The 16,617-nt window shown below is 39.9% G+C and overlaps 1 protein-coding gene across 1 annotated transcript in view; it reads left to right on the top strand.

Moving 5' to 3' along the window:
* The window catches only part of NRG3 (neuregulin 3), a 328,974-nt gene extending 315,598 nt beyond the window's left edge, over positions 1 to 13,376 (top strand). The window contains exons 7-9 of the mRNA XM_056494846.1: positions 1,239 to 1,366; positions 8,585 to 8,755; positions 12,752 to 13,376. Coding sequence (XP_056350821.1) covers positions 1,239 to 1,366; positions 8,585 to 8,755; positions 12,752 to 13,268 — 816 coding nt within the window. The 3' untranslated portion in view covers positions 13,269 to 13,376. The remainder of the gene's footprint in view (positions 1 to 1,238; positions 1,367 to 8,584; positions 8,756 to 12,751) is intronic.
* The last annotated feature ends 3,241 nt before the right edge of the window (positions 13,377 to 16,617 follow it).

Below are 16,617 nucleotides of genomic sequence, written 5' to 3'. Positions count from 1 at the left end.
TTTGATCTTGCTGAAGTCTACAGAAATGTAGATAAGAATAAGTGAGAGTCAGAAAATAATAGTCTGCTTTAAGGAGTTATTGGTCTTTTGTTAGACAAAACTAATAATTATGAAGAGCTGTCTTTTGAAAGAATGCTTACTATCTTCTCCATGAATTTTTATGCTATTGTATCATAACAAGGCATTTTCCACCCCATGTGATTTTTTTCTAATATTTTAATTTGTATTTTCTTTCTAAGATATGTAATCATCTAATTGCTCCCACGATACCAATCTGTTTTAAAGATAGCATGGATATCTAGGTGTCTAGTACTAAAAATACAAAGCAATAGGAAAACAGACCTATTAGTTGTAATGCAAAGTAAAAATTCTAAAAAGTGCTTTATTTTTCACACCTGAGTGGAAATGTGAGTTAGCCTCTCATACCTTGGAGTTATTGCCCTGTGACCACTGACAACATGGAATCTTCTTATAAGCCCAAGTGCAACTTTTTCTTTACTTCAACTTTATGGCTCCATTCAGGTTGAGATTTTTTTTTTTAAATTTATTTTTTTTTTAAATGCAGTTGAATCATAAAGCAAGAACAAATCTGTTCTTTTTCATGTCTAGTGTCTGCTTTGCAGACCTTTGTGTCTCACTCTGTGCCCAGAGACTGCCCCACGCCTACACCTGCCACAAGAAGAATTATGTTTACACTGTTATTACTAGCACAGGTACTCCCAGGTCAAAAGTTTCAGACTGGTTCAGAAAGATATCTAGCTCTCTGGATAGGATTCAAATATTTTTCTTCCTTATCTGATGACACAAGTGCTGTTTCAGTTTGGTTTTCGTAGTTGAACACGCTGATGATGAATGCAGTGTTTGAAATCAGCAAAGGACCCAAGAAGGTGCTGACTGTCCTCTGAGATGTGTTTTGTGATCTGTCTCTGCATGGGTAGCCACAAAGCCAGACTTCTAGTCAAAGGGATCACTGTTCCCATCATTGTGGGCAGATCAGTCTGTAATTTTGCTGCTAATGCTGATATCAGTGCTTTGATGTGCAGAACATAATGGGGATAATGGTTACTAGCCCTTTCTGCTGTGTAAACAATACTGAATGAATGTGCTACTTGCAATGCTTAGTTTTGATTTTAGAATGCACCAGAGCACTTCCTACCCCGCTCTGATGTGAATTCAGAGTGAACATCAGCAGTGCACTGTGTCTGGTGAGCACTGATTGATCTCATTCTCTGCTGCAGTACTCAAAGCCCGATCGGCATCCGGGGCCCGTTCTGCACAAAGTCATGGAGTCGAGTTTTTCGGGTGCTCAGTCTTTCCCAGAGGCCTTGTCTCCTGACAGAGGAACCCAGCCCATCAAGCACCACAGGTGAGCAAACACCTGCCTGCTGGGGGTTCTGCCCAGGAGGCTGTGCAGCTGCTGATCCCTGTGCAGGGTGATGCTGGGCTGGCCTGGGGGAGCTGCTCAGTGCCTGGTGCCAGCACAGCCCCAGCCAGCTTGGGAAGAGGATGTGCAAGCTTTCCCTCAGCAAGAGGCACACTACACTTCAGAAGGCTAATACCTGTTTATTACAACACCACACTGTCTTTTATACCCTTTACACAGCTTACACTTTCATCATTGGTCATAATCAGTCAACATATATTCATTGGTGGAAAGTTCTCCACCCCTGTTTTTCCCAGGACCTTTGTAAAAATACCTTCCACAACTTTGGGTATTTTTCCTAGTTATCTTCTTTTCCTCCTTCTTCACTTCTTAGTCTCCTTGCAACAGCCTTGGTCAGAGAATACTTCTCAAACAAACCTCATTTATTAACCCTCTCTAACCCACAGACCAGCTGTGTCCTATAGGTTGCAAACTTCCATCCTTCTCCACCATTTCCTTAAACAAAAGATGGAATGAATAACGACTTATGGTGGCCTTTGGAAATGAGGCTTTAAAAAATTTGGATGGTTGTTTCCAAGAGGAAAAAAAAAAAAAAAGAGGAATGTAACCCATCACTGGATCAGATTCAGATCAGAAGTCTGCTTCTAACTTTTTTTGGATGAAAAAGATTGCAGGTGTTTCATTACAGGATTAGGAACAAAACTGGAGTCTGGTACAAGCAATAATGTTGGTGGAATGACAGTGGCAACATCTGGTCCAGTGCACAGAGAAAGAAAAAAGGCTGAGAAAAATGAGTTTGGGATTTTTTCAGCTAGATAATCTGGAGTGGAAGACTTGTTTATTAAATGATTTTTTTAATTAATAAAAAAAAAAAATCTGGGATTGCATGAGGTTATGATCTGGCTTCTGCAGTATTTGATGCATTTTCAATACAGTCTATCAGCCAGCTGTGTGTTTTTTCTCATTTGAATAAGTGATTTGCTTAACCTACAAAGTATTTCATGTAAGCCAGAAAGGCATATTTGGGTCCTGTCTACTTTTACCTTACTTAAGCCTTTAATTTGGCATAAGAAAAATAATGCCAGTTGTCAGCTCAGATCCCTTTCTTAGGTCTTTTTCCTTATTAGACAGAAATTTTCAAAACATGCCTAATAATTTTATTAAACATAGATGAACTATGGGACTGTTGCCTAGAATGCTTTCAGCAGAAGTTCTGGGAAGAATTTTATTGCTATTTAGTCACAGCATGAAGTTCAGAGAAAAACTCAGTGACATTCCCTTACCTTTTAATGGTGTGATTGCAATATCCAAGAAATGCTTCAGAACTAATTTAAGAAATGGGATGACTGGTTAATTTATAAATAATTCTTTTGTAGTTTTGAAGCTTAAGATTTATTATACAAGGCCCTTGTTTTATAAAACATGCAACAGACTTGAGCATTTAAGAAGTACAAGACTGTCTTTAATTTATGCACCATGTGAGAGCTTCCTAATTTATTTTCTGAATAGTGTTCACTGTGAACAAATGATAAAATGCCTCCAAATGAGGATTTTATACTAAATATCCCTTCATTTCATTCCAAACCTGACTGAGCCTGGAAAAATTATATCAGCTCTGCAGGTTTTCTCTTTTATGGTGTTCTAAATTCTATTGTTGTTTTTTTCCTGCTTGCTACTGAAATACTTTGCTCTGCATCCAGACTTGTTTTCTCTGCTGGTGTTTTCAAGGACACCAGTGATGGGTGATCATTTCTTAAAATCAGGAGATGGCTGTTTCCAGCTCCTGAAACTTATAAATTTTGGCCTTTGGAAGTAAGACTGTCAGTGTAGGGAATCATTTGGAGTTGCTGAAATGTACCTGACAGAGTCCAGCTAGTTATTTCAGTCAGATTATGGATAATAGCAATTTTCTGTCTCAACAAACCTCAGGTACACAAAAAGAATCAATGCAGAGATTAAGGTGAAAATTGAAATTTAACCTCAAAAATGTTTAGCCTGTGTTATTATTAAACTCCTAAAAAAGTTTGCCTGCATTGTGCACTGCATAGAAGTATGTTACATCTTCTGCTTGCACATGTAAAATAACTCTTAGAACTGGCAGAATTCAAAATTAATGAATGTGTTTAATCAGTAAACTTCCTGCAACGTACACAATGTGCTCAAATATTTATCTTGGATTATCTGTTCATCTTGGTAAGAAGGAAACCCATATTTCCTTATTTTCTAACAGATAGAAATAAATTAGAGTTTTGATAATTATGGGTTGAGTTGAGGTCCCTTTGAATAGCTGTTTTCTTGGTAATTAGTCATCCTGAGTTTCATTCATGGATTCAGTCATCCTTGATTTTGGAGGGGTTCATTTCAGAGAATGCCATGATGAAAGCCAAATGCAGAGATTTTCAGCCTGCAGCAGTTGTATTGTCTTGCAAAAATGCCAAAATAGGATAAACTTACCCTAAAATTAATAATAATAATTTGTGTTTTCATTTTTAATGAACATTTCACACCACAAAAAAACATGGAAAATATTTTTTTCCTTTGGTAAGCAGCTTACCCTTTATGCTGATATTATATGTGATTCAGTTTACAGTAGAGGAAAGTGTAATTTTAAGTTTTTCTGTAAATAAGGCTGTGGAATTTCAAAGAGCAAGTATAGATAAACTAAAGCAACTAAGAATGTAAAGGCAGGGGAGGCCTGAAAGGAAGAAAGTGTAAGGAATCTGCTATTTTCCCAAAGAAAAAGCAAAACTGGTGGTGGGACAGAGATAATAATTGAAGCAGTTAGGGCAATCCTGAATTAATAGATTTCATTTTTTAGTGAAAAATTGGGATGACTATTTGAGGACAAAGGTAGACTATGAACAGAATCAAATGTATGAAAATAGACATTCCTACAGTCAAAGTGGAAGTAAAATGTGGAAATCAGAGCTCTCAAGATGGTTTGGATAATCTTGATCCAAAAAAAAAAAAAAAAATTGGAAGAAGAAACCAGTTCACGATATTTCGTGTCTGGGAGCAAAATCTATAAAAATGGGAACTGTGGCATGAGACAATGGATTAGCAAGTGTCAAATATTTAGGAAGATGAAGAATTTATCAAAGTAACTAGGAGCCAACTATGTTGAATTTGAATAGTCAAGGCTTTAGGACAAATGTGGGGGAAGAAGATTCTTGTGGTAGATTAAAAAAACGCAAAAAATTGTTTACTATCTTATCAACAGCAGGTACTGCAAGATATGCACTGATGATTGTATTTGGTGGGGGTGAGCTGGATTTCTGCACAAGCTCAGTCACTGTTGTCATGTGTGCCTAATGCCTTTGAGAAAGTAGGGAGAGGCAGAAAAACTCCAATGGGGATGCACAGAGGTGGTGGAAGGGGAGATACTGTGTTGAGAAGGTAGGACATTCACCAGTGCAGCACTCAAAGGATTAGTCAGCACTGGGGATGGACTTTTTTTGTGCCAGGGTCACTGGACAGAGCTGGAGCACAGCACAGCATGAGAATGCAGCGTTGTTGTCTCACCAGGTTCAAACCCCAGCCAAGATGAGGAATGAATGATTCATGCTGCATGGAAAGTGTTAGAAGTCTGTCTTATGTCAGTCTTCAGTTCAGGAGACTGGAAAAGGTGCATGACTGCTGCTTGTGAATACATGGGAGCAGGCACAGCGAGAAGTAAAAACCTGTTTAAAAGGAAGGAGTGTGGTGGCACATATACCAGCTGAATATTCATCAGAAATAGTTTTAAACTGAAAAGAAGTCACGAAGTTTTCAATACAGAACAAGTTTCAGTGATAGTAGCCTGGATACCATCATCAGTTTAGGGTGGAGGTTGATCAGTGCCCTGCTGGAAGTATATGATGAGGTTATGGCAGATAATTAAATTCAGTGTAACTGATGTACCTAAAATGCTCTGCTCCCTTTTCCTGTGGTTCTATCACCAGGATGGTGACCAGATGACACAGGAAGAGTTGAAGGATTTTCATAGAGCTCCAAAGTCACTGAGTAGCTTCAAAACAGACTATTCCCAATACAAGAATACTATGAAGGAATCAATAATGCTCACATATCAGAAACCAAGAGGAGATTTTTGGCTGTAGGCTGTGTTTATTAATACTAAAATTGGTTGAAAGCCTCAGTAGCTGATCCATACAAATGTTAGCAGTAGATATCTAACAGCCTGAAAAGGTGGCTCTGTCAGAGAACACTGCCTGGCAGCTGGCTCTGTCATTGGGGTCTGGATTTACTGGGTGGTTTGTAATCAGCTCAAAACTAGTACAGAAGGGTTCCAGAATTACTGTAAAAATGCTTCTGCCTTCTCTTCATGAACGTGGATAACTGTGCTTTGGAGTTTTTATGTGCCCCAAGAAGAGAATACTCCACCTGTAGTATCAGACTTTGTTTTCACTCAGGTGCTCAACCCAAAGAAAATTCTCACAGAAACAACTGGCAAGAATGAATCCCAAGTTCTTAATTAACTTTAGGATTGTTGAACTGCTTTTTTCAAAACATGAATTCATCAGAACTGTATTTCTTCCAAGTTTATGCATCACTTGTGAACCACTTCATGCATATTCTGATTTTTTTTTATTCTTGAGCAATTGATTGATAGATTTAAAGGACATGTCTGCTACAGCTTTATGTGTTAGTCTGTTTTATTGAATGGCTTATTTATGTGGCCAGTTTCTTTTGCCCAGTTAGACTGGAGTGCAGGGAGGAAGAAACCATCATGTTGGCTAAAGGAAAATAAATTCCCTGAAGAAATCCAAAAACCATGGTTTGCCTGAGAGGGAGAATTTTTCACATGAGCAATAGAGAACATTACATTTGCATTGCTGATATTGGTATCAGTTTTGTGTAAAAGGAGAAGCTTTGTGCTGGAGAACCTTTTCCATAGGATTTTTAACAGAAATTCTTAGGGGGTTTTTTTGGTGCCTGGAGAAACAACTGTAAGTATTTTCCTGATCTTTAATGTATTTTCTTGTCCATGACCTCAAATGATTTTTGTTCATTCTTCCCTCGGTTTTGGTGGTTTGTGTTTTTTTTTTTTTGTTTTGTTTTTTTTTTTTTTTTTTTTTTTTTTTTTTTTGTGGTTTTGTTTTAGTGGTTTTTTGGTTTTTTTTTTTTTTTTTGGGTTGTTTTTGTTTTTGTTTTTGTTTCTGACAGAAATGTTGAAAGCATAAGAGCCTCACATTAGCAACAATTGTTTGCTTAGACTGTGTCAGTGCTGGAAGTTCTGTGGTTGCAGATCCCTTTGGTCTCAACATTTCTGCAGTTTAGACCAATTACCTTAGGTATATCTGTGTGAAATTATGTCTATTACAAATGGAGCTTTTGTGGATTTGCATATGGTGATCATGTGCTCTCATCCAACAAAGAAGATGCTCAAAGGCATCAAACCAACCACAAATTAAACAATAAAAATTTCCAACTGCAGAGATTTGTAATCAATCTAAAGTTTATTTTTTACTTTTGGATTTTTGATGACTATGCTCAAGTCAATAAAAACCCCAAAATTCATTATCCATCACAAATTATTCATACACCTGCATCTTTTGAAATCCCCTGCTGTATTAATCTCAGGCTCTCCTGAGCAGAAATTGTCAATTATTTTGTGATGTGGTAGTGTTATTTTACAGAATATGAACTGTAACTTGCAACTTGAACTCAGCCTTCAGAACTGAGAGGCCAGTATTTCAGGGTCTTAAATAGGTTTTTTCACAGCATCTTTAGCAAAGGAAAAATCTTTTCAAGGAAGCATCAAAAATCCTGGAGGGAATGCTATTGCTATGGGTTCTTAGTTTTTCAATTAAAAAGAAAAGTAAAGGTGTGGAAGAAAAACAGGGGTTAGACTGTGATGGAACACTGCTAGCCTGAGCAGTAGGATAGAAAGTCTTGAATTTATTTCTTATTTTAACTTTGGATGGAAAAGGTTGGTTGTAATGGAAATGTACACTCAAAGAGAATTTGTCCAAGGTACTTGTTCCAAGCAAGAATTGCTCTGGGAGTAGATGTGGCCCTATCTATAATTAAATGTCCCACTAGGTAAAAAATGCAGATTACTTTTAAGTCACATTCTAATAGTAAAAAAAGAAGCAAACTTATCAAAAGTCTCTTGCATTGCTGAATTGTGTCACAAGTTGGAATTATTCACACAGCCAAAAATAATGACTCATAAAAGGCATCCACAGAACCTATGTTATCATTAAAGATGTAAGAGAATATGAGGTAACACATGCATTTCTGAAACCCAGAAGATGCCAAGAGAAATAGGAGTAGCTGAAAAATGAATATTCAGTCACGCCATGCAGTACTGAGACCTGTTAGCAGTAAAATTGGGTTATGCCTTGCCTTAGTTCTGTGTTCCTGTATTTTTGCATTAGCAAATTTATGGTTTATATACTAAAACTGGGGATTCTAGATACTTTTTCATTCCTATGTGAAATGAAAAAAAAAAAGAAAAATCCATTCTCCTTCTAAAACACCAGACAAACATTTATAAAACCAATTTGCTAAAATAAGTAGGAAACTATGACTTGTTTTTATCAAGTCCAAGTTTCTATTATATCACATAAAGAAAAAGCACAGTATTTATCAGTGCATATAAACAACAAAGCAATCTGTATATAAAGCAGGAATAAAACAATATAGAAATCCTGTTCAAGGTGGAGAAGGCTTGTCTTAGGTGGCTTCTTCAATCTGCAGCTCATAAACATCCCTTATATTCTTCACTTACACTTTTTCTCAATTTAATGGTTTTGTATCAGGAAGCAGCACCTCACAGGCTGATAGGTAATATATTGGGCTTTCAGTTTAGGATCTAATTTTGAATTCAGCTGTGGGTATGACAGAGCTGTATTGTTTGTTTATACTGTCTGAGAGCTCGGCTCTCTGTAGCAGGATTATGCTGTGCTGCATGGAAAAGAGAAGCATCCTTCATCAAGTGCAAGGAAACATTTCATATAGTGGGCAATTATTTTCATTCCTAGAAAAGAGGTGATGTATTAAATAATGGCATAAACAGCAGCTAATGGTGGATTGTACTATTATATTTCCATAGAGAATTTCTACTGACATCATAGACTGCCACAGCAAAGTTTATAAGAACAGTAATCCATGCATTATTAATCCTGAACTTTAGCTTTGAAGAATTTTATGCTTTTGGTGTGATAATTTTTGCTGTACTCTTGGTGTTGTTCCTAGAAGTCTCTCTTCATGCTGCAGCCCAGGACAAAAAAGTGGGATGCTCCATAGAAATGCCTTTCGGAGGACTCCTCCCTTGCCTCGGGGTAGGTTCAATGGAATTACAGGACCAGCATATCAACAGCTCCAAGAGTCGAGGATCACAGACCAGGACACGATACCTTGTCATGGGTGAGTGGCTTTTAAAATAAATGTACATTGTGAAGTTGGTTTTCTATAGATAGCTTCATACAGGCTCATCTTCAAAAGTGCATGAAAAATGCACTATTTTTTCTTCCCCTTTTTAAATTCAGTTTGATAGAACTTTGGCTGTGAGCTCCAGCTGTACATAAGGTTTGGGTTTCAGAAGTGCTCCTGAGAACCTGCAGCTGCCTTTGAAGTCGTTTGCAATTGCTGAGATATTTTGCATAATATTTACATATCCCTATAGATTTCCAAAGACTTTCCAGAATATTACAAGCATATTTTACATAAAAATAGGAGTGATAGCTGGAATGGAATAAAAACCCCACCCAGTTTCACCTGTAAGAGTGAAACACTTCACTCTGACTTACAGGTGAACCTGGTGGGGAAGTCTGGTGACTTCTTTCACATAAGTTTGACTCGTGTCAACTCGTGTCATTGTTACTGTTTGCTTCTTCTGAGGAAAAAAAATTGTGTGTTGCCTCTTGCAGTAAATGTATTATTGTTCATTTGTGTGATATGTGCATATAATTCCTGGTGAGAATTTCCTGCAGAAAGGAGCAGGCTGGCAGCCTTCCCTTCCAGCAGCAGCACCGTGTCAGGCAGGCTCTGGGAGCTGCCCTTGCCTCCTCCAGGCTGAGCAGTGGGGCACAAAGCAGCAAAGCTTTGGTTAATTGCATTTACTCTTGTCTAGGAAATCAGTGTGTGACCTTACAAGTATTAGCTTGTACTGGCCTGTATTTTAAATTTGCAGTTCTGCAAAATTCGATATTGGGACAAGACTGTGATCCCTTCTGTCCTCCATCCACTCAAGCACTTCTTCTATATTTTGTTCACTAAGGATGTTTACCCTCTAAATATCTGCTGGTTTCACAGTGTTGGTGTTCTCATCGGATTTCCAGCCCAAACAAAAACTTCCTTTGTCCCCTGCAGAACTTACACTACTTCCTTTCTTCTCCTTTTTCACCTCTGTCTTTCCCAGTCAGGATGCACAAATCAAAGTGGTTTGTCTCCCTAGCTCTGTGAGCATTCTGAACATGATCCAGCAGCAGCCTGGAGCCTAGTCAGTGTGCAGGTAGAAGATGGGGGTGTGTGCCTGTCAGTGCAAGGCTGGCCCAAAGCCTGCAGAGCCACTGCAGTGATCCCCATCCATCCTGATGGACCTTGTGCACTGCACACCTCTAGCCACAGGGCTGACAGCAGAGCTGCAGGGACTGTGCTAAGTAAAATGCACTCCATATTTAAAGTTTCAGTTCCTTCTCTCTCTCTTTGATACCTATTCTTAAAGGGGGCAGTAAAATTATAGTGGTTCTTTCCATTTCACTCTTTAATTTAGGCTCTTACACACTGTATAACATAATTGCTGTTGAATATTTATAAATGTTTGCTTTTGTTGCTTGGTTTTAGGAAGAGGGTGGAGAGAGAGCTGCACTTTGAAACACATGCACATGAATTAATTTATTCAGACAAAATAATTTTTTCAGATAAAAACCCAGATACATTTCTTTGGATGAACTGTGGTTCTGGGAAAGTTAATTACAGGAAAATGTAATTAAGGTTCTGCAATTATAGTTCTAAGTCTCAGTCTATTGAAAACAGCCACAGTCTGGTGTCACACACAGAAGCATGGATCAGTTTGTAATTAACTAAAAGCCAAGTCTCACATGGTTTAGATGTAATATCCTTTCTAGTTTAATACCTCACCTGTTGCACACAGTGTATGCACTTTAATTCAACCTCAGTTCTCCTTAGAAAGCCCTGTGAGCATGGGGAAGAAACATATAATTCTGGCATAAAATTGGTATGTCTATCTGTATTTCAAAAAATATTATGGGAATACGCCAGGCATTGCATAACATGTCACTGCTGCTGCCAGTTAGTTTTCAAAATAACAGGAATAATTGAATCTCTATTGTAGAACTGTTACTGTTTTCTCACCAAACCCATTTTAATTCAGTCTTTTCTTGTTTTTGCTTATATATCATCCATATAATACCTACATTGCATGTGAAATTCATTAAAAACATTCACTCCCTTTGTTTTCAGGGTGCAGCCCAGAATATATGTAGGGCCTGAATTACCAAAAAAGGGACTAATGCAACTGATGCGATCTCTCCAGCTATAGTCGTTTGAACAATTATATATAAGCAAAGGAAACAAGAATGGGCACAACCCAAAGGTCTGCACTGTTTTGTTTTCATTTTTTTTTTTTTTTTTAATTGTCCTCCCTCAGGAGCAATACCCCTGATCAGTATTTCATTCATCCTGAGTCTTGAGAGCTGGTGTAAAAAGCCCCTCCAGGAATGGCTACAGGTGTGTCTAAGCATAGTGCCAATGCAATTTACCAAGGATGAGTCTCAGATGTAAAACAGCTGCAGCTCTAGGGCACGGACAGCAACTTGTAGCACACATCCCAGAAAGCTGCTTGCTCTGTTATTGCCCTGGGTCCCAGAGCAGTGTCTCCTTCCCTCCCCTGGCAGCAAAGTTCCCAGCACTTCCTCCGTATCCCAGAGCTCCCAGGTGCTGCTCTGGGGATGCCAGGAGTTCTGAGCTCCACGTGGGCAGGGAGATGTGCAGCAGTGCTGCAGACTCGGTGCCACCACACACCAGTTAATTCCAGTGGCTCTCTGCTGGAAACAGCCTCCAGTTTTCTCCTGCTCCCCCCGTCTGACCCCTCACCAGGAGCAGGAAACCTTTCCAGTTAATTACTGCTCCTGCCAGTTCTGGACTACAGCAGCTTCCTGTGATTCATTTCTCTTCATTAACTCTTTCTCTGCTCATCCCAAAAAGCAGGAGGCACATAGGGGTAGAGGATGTTCCTAGTGAGGTCCAGCAGGCTTGAGGAGCTTTTGGAATACTACCCTTCAAGGCAGAGAGCCTGCTTCCACACCAGATCTAATTGTTGCTCTCCTCATCCGTGGATAAAACATATTAGATTAACCATTAGCTTGCCTTACTAAATACTGATAAGCTGATTATACAAAAATTATGTTCTGGTACTGAGGTGATGTCTGTGGTCCTTAGCAATCATGCCTGATAATACAGTAACTCCTAGAGCACTATATGTCTAGAAGTACTAATTTCAGATGGGAAACATCTTTTTTCTTTTTTATTTTTTTTGATCATTGTTTATTTTGTATTTATTATACTTTCCATTTCTGTTTTTTTTAAGTATTTCTTGTAAACAAAACAGTTTGGCTTTGAAACAAAATGGAAATGTTGATAAAAATTCACAAGTTGCCTCACAATCAATAAAATCACATTATGCATTAGTGGAGGATAAAGGATTTTCTTTTAATGGTATTACAGTATCAAGAGAACACAGACATTTGCTCAAGTCCTATATATTAGCTCTGTTTCCAGCTAAAATCTGAAAAACCAAATCAGGCCAATATTATGGATATGGGCAATTGAAAAACTATTTTTTTTCAGAGGTACACTGAACTTAGACACACTGCTTATTTAAAAGGGAGTAGAGACAATCATTCCTATGTAAATAAGGACTACACAGTCATGAGTGTTTAATGCATTTTTTTATCTACACTTTTTTAAAGTGTTTTGCTAAAACAACCATTTGGCATTGAGAGAACTGACACTGAAGAAAGTATCAATCCGTTTCCCTGACCAGAAATGTAGGAATAGAATTCCAAATTTCTTTGCAAAGAAAATTTTTAATATGTTATAACTTCTGAAATGTTTTGGAAAGGAATTTCCATTATTCTCATTTACTTATTCTCATATTACTCATTTCTCATGGGCGAAATGAGACTGAGAGAAAAGCAGTGCTTTGCCACTGGCAGATTTGAGAATCACAGCCAGTCTCCAGAGCCTGTTGTTTTCCCCAGGGCCCCACCACAGCCAAGTGCTGCTCTATTTCAGGAGAAAATGGTGTGTGTCTCTCCAGCACACTTCCCTGAATCTCACACTGCTGTGTCGCTGCTGACCTCTTGATGTACAACGAGAACTCTTCTTTACTCTTTCCAGGTATTCATCCAGTGGTTTAAAAACTCCTCAGAACACTTCAATAAATATGCAACTGCCTTCAAGAGAGACAACCCCCTATTTTAACAGCGTGGATCAGAAGGACTTGGTGGGCTACTCCTCTTCAAGGGCCAGCTCCGTTCCCATCATCCCGTCCGTGGGCTTGGACGAAGCCTGCATGCAGATGCAAAACGTTCCTGAAGTAACAGGCATCAAATGGTGCAAAAACTCCTATTCTGCTGAACTTGTCCGTGTGAGTTCCCCAGTGAGTAGCTGTCTAATAGCAGAGCAGCAGGAGGTGCAGGTGCTGCTGGAGACTGTGCAGGAGCAGATCCGGATGCTGGCGGAGGCGCGGCGGCCGGAGGACTCGGAGGCGGCCGGCGGGGCCAGTGAGAGCACAGCCTTCCTGCCCGTGAGCCCCACGGCCAGGGCACAGAGGGAGGCACAGAGGGAGGCACAGAGGGAGGCACAGCTCATCCTCAAGAGTGGAACACAGAGAGACTCGGGATCCACCAAGTGACTCCGTGCGGGGGCTGCGGGAGGGGGAGCGAGAGCTCCGCGCGCTCGGGAAGGGAGGAAGTTAAATACAAATTATTTATATGCATTAATTTAAGAGCATCTACTTAGAAGAAACCAAATAGTCAATCGCCCTCATATCATAGTGGTTTTTTAACAAAATATTTTTTTAAGGGAAAAGTTGCAGGAGGGATGGAGCGTGCTTTTAGATGCTTTCTAGGCAGGATTCCGCGGTTCCAGTTGCGGAGGGTTTCACCGTGGTCCCTTGGGCTGTCCAAAGGCCTCAGCTCTGCATCTCCTTTTCTGTGAAGGCCAAGTACCCATCCTCAGATGCATGTCTGGTTTCAGGGCAGCACTGCAGCCAGCTGCTGGGCAGGGATTCAGACCCTGGGGAGCACGTCCTGTGAGCCCAACACACCTCCAGTCCCTCTCCCCTCTGCTCGCCATTCCAGGCTCACACCAGGAGAACAGGCACACAGACCCTACTGAGTTCTGGTGCCTGCTCTGGAATGAGGACAACGTCCCTGAATTGAGCAGATGCTTAACTCTCAACCTTAATTCGATGTGTCAGTCACCCCAAGAAAGTCAGTGCAATCATTTATGAGCTTTGGGATTGGCCAAGAGCGGGAGCAGGATTGGGGTCTGTAGAGATTCAGTGGTCAGGAGCCACAGCTGCTCCATCTTCTGAGCTTTGCCTATCAGAGCTGCCTTGCTGGAGAGGGAGGAAGATGGAGAGAAAATGTGGAAGTGTGTGTTACAACAGGTTTGGTTTTGGTTTCTGGTTTGGGTTTTTTTTAAGTGGAAACATTAACTCTGTTGTTCGTTAGCACCCCTCAACATTTCTAAACTTTTACACTTTAAAGGCATTTGTAAGCTCTCAAGGAGCACTTCTCAGTGTGTGTGTATTTTTTTAAAACTTTTTTTTTTTTTTAATTTTTATTTCACTATGGCTTGTTCAGAGAAGAGTCAGGGAGATCCAGTATGATCAAAATCCAGCCAATAAGTGTCCACGCTGCCTAATTTGTTGCTGCATTCAGTTCTCCACTCACTTCAATTAATTGTGGCTTAGGCTTGTGAACTTTAAAGCTTCAACCCTGCAGATGGTTCAGTTTGGGCAGACCCACAGGCATGCAGAGATCTGAGTCTAATGGAGCTTTCTAAGAGCAGATGGTTTCCACCAAGTCACTGCCTGCAGGGGATGGAGGCCTTGGAGAGGATGTATCATTTCCTGGTTGCTGTATCCTAATCACATTTATAAGCCCTTTTTGCATCAGCTGTTTTTGAGTCCCTCTAACCCCCATAAATTGAAAGAAAATGTGCCAGTTTTGCAATGAATTGGGTCCAGTGACACACCTTACTGGGTTTATTGGTGTTAAAATATCTGCTTATTCTCAGTGGGGGGGAAATCAACTATAATAAATAATTGCCAAATAGCCTTGCCTGGTTAGTGCCAGGAGATTGATTAAAAAAAATTGGAGTATATACAGAATGTATTAAAATATTCCTTTGAAGCAAAATAATTGTTAGATTCATTAATGTGCCCCAGACTTTCTAGTTCACAAGTCTCAAGACTTCCCAAAATAGCACAATCAATCACACAGTGCTGTTGTATGTTGAGTCAGAATAAAGCAATATCTTAACCTCTGTCAAGTAAATTTGGAAAAGAAATGCTGAAGGTGTATGTCATCTTTTTTTTGTTAAAGCAGTTAAAAAAAATATTATTTACAGTCTACATTCAGCAAGTCTTATTTTGGGTTGCTTTTGTGGTTTGGGGGGTTCTTTTAAAGATAAAGTTGATGAAATTGTCCTGTTAGAGAATTTTCTGTGGCTGCAATCTTTGCTGTGTGTTTCCAACAGAAGTGATTTGAGGGCAAGCTGTTGTTTTGTGCTCAGGATGGAGTGTGAGCTGTGCAGGCTCCCTTCTGCACAGACACAGAGCTTTTTCTGCAGCAGTGAGGTGGGATCCCCGTGGGGTTGGGCTCACCCTGATGTTTTCCTGCCCTGTGTGGTGGCTGGGCACATCTCAGTGTGTGATCTGAGCTGACTGTGGCCAGCATGGCCCCACACCAGGTAAACCCTCTGAAAGGCAGGGTGCATTAGCTGGGGCTCAGCTCTGCAATCATTCAACTTTTCTGTCAGCACCATTTGCATCCCCCATCTCAGGACATGAGCACAGGGAGATTGCCCCTGCCCATAAGCCCTGTGAACATACCTGAATTATCATAATATATGAAAACTGGGAACTGTATAAAGCTCTGGTTCAACAGTTTTCAAATGTTGATCACAATTAATGAACTGCTCACCATTAATTTCATCGAGATGGTCTCTCTGCAATACAGTGCAGGGTCCTGCCCAAACTGATGCTTCAAAATTAAATCTTGTCAATTCAGATGCAAGATCTTCCCTCCCCCAAGCTCTGCAAATTCACCTCTGGCAGCATAATGGGAACACACAGCAAGATTTCAGCTGAAGAAAGAACCATATCATAAAGCAGTTTTTAAGGAGAGAATGTGTTCATGCAGCACCCCCAAAAGACCCAGAAAGAGGAGACAAGCAATGTATTTAAGAGAATGAAATGTTTAATTGAATGACAGCTGAAGATCTGAAATGGTGAGGATATTTTGGTTCATGTTAGAGATACGATCTTGTACTCAGCAAAGGATGTGTGACTGTTCTGTGTTAACTGTTCTATTCAGTTCTCAGCATGTTTGAATAGAGAGACGTTCATATTAACCCACGACAGACTAGTGTATTATTTGTTCAGAGCTTCAGCTCTTGTTGAAACTGTCATTGTTTGCAGAGGAAAACAAAAAGGGTTGAAAACATCCAACTAGGTAGCCTTAATGTTGTTTGTGTGGTTTTCTAATGCAGCTGTTTTCCTCTGTGGACCTTCCTGTTTTACAGTGAATGGGGCAACATTTTCTCTGAGGTGTGAGAATTAGTTGTGTAAAGCATCCATATGGAAGTTGTACTGGAACAGCTGACATGGTAGGCCAAATTCTGCTTTACTTCTGCTCCCACTGAACTCGTGGATTGGAAGGGATGCAAGTCATTGAGAAGTGCAATTCATTTCTAAAGGTACATCTGTTCCCAGCCTTGGAGACAGTCTGTAATCCCCCTAGAAGAGGCTCTGAACTCAGTCGTTTTTGTGGATCATAATTAAAAATTTTATCTGACCTATGAAGTTCCAGGTGTAGTCTGGTGTGAAAATTTACACACTTAGCATTGCACTCAAGCAAACTGGGAGTGCAGCTGATTAAATAAATTGAACTTTCTCTGAACTGTGGCTCCAGCACAGCACCATGGAGAATTGAGAGAGATGGATATCCTGACCTTTATTTAAAATTTATTTC

Source organism: Oenanthe melanoleuca, chromosome 6 (assembly GCF_029582105.1).
Source record: "Oenanthe melanoleuca isolate GR-GAL-2019-014 chromosome 6, OMel1.0, whole genome shotgun sequence".
Classification (NCBI taxonomy): domain Eukaryota; kingdom Metazoa; phylum Chordata; class Aves; order Passeriformes; family Muscicapidae; genus Oenanthe; species Oenanthe melanoleuca.
The sequence above is the reverse complement of the archived record's forward strand: the minus strand, read 5'-3'. Positions and strand labels throughout refer to the sequence as shown.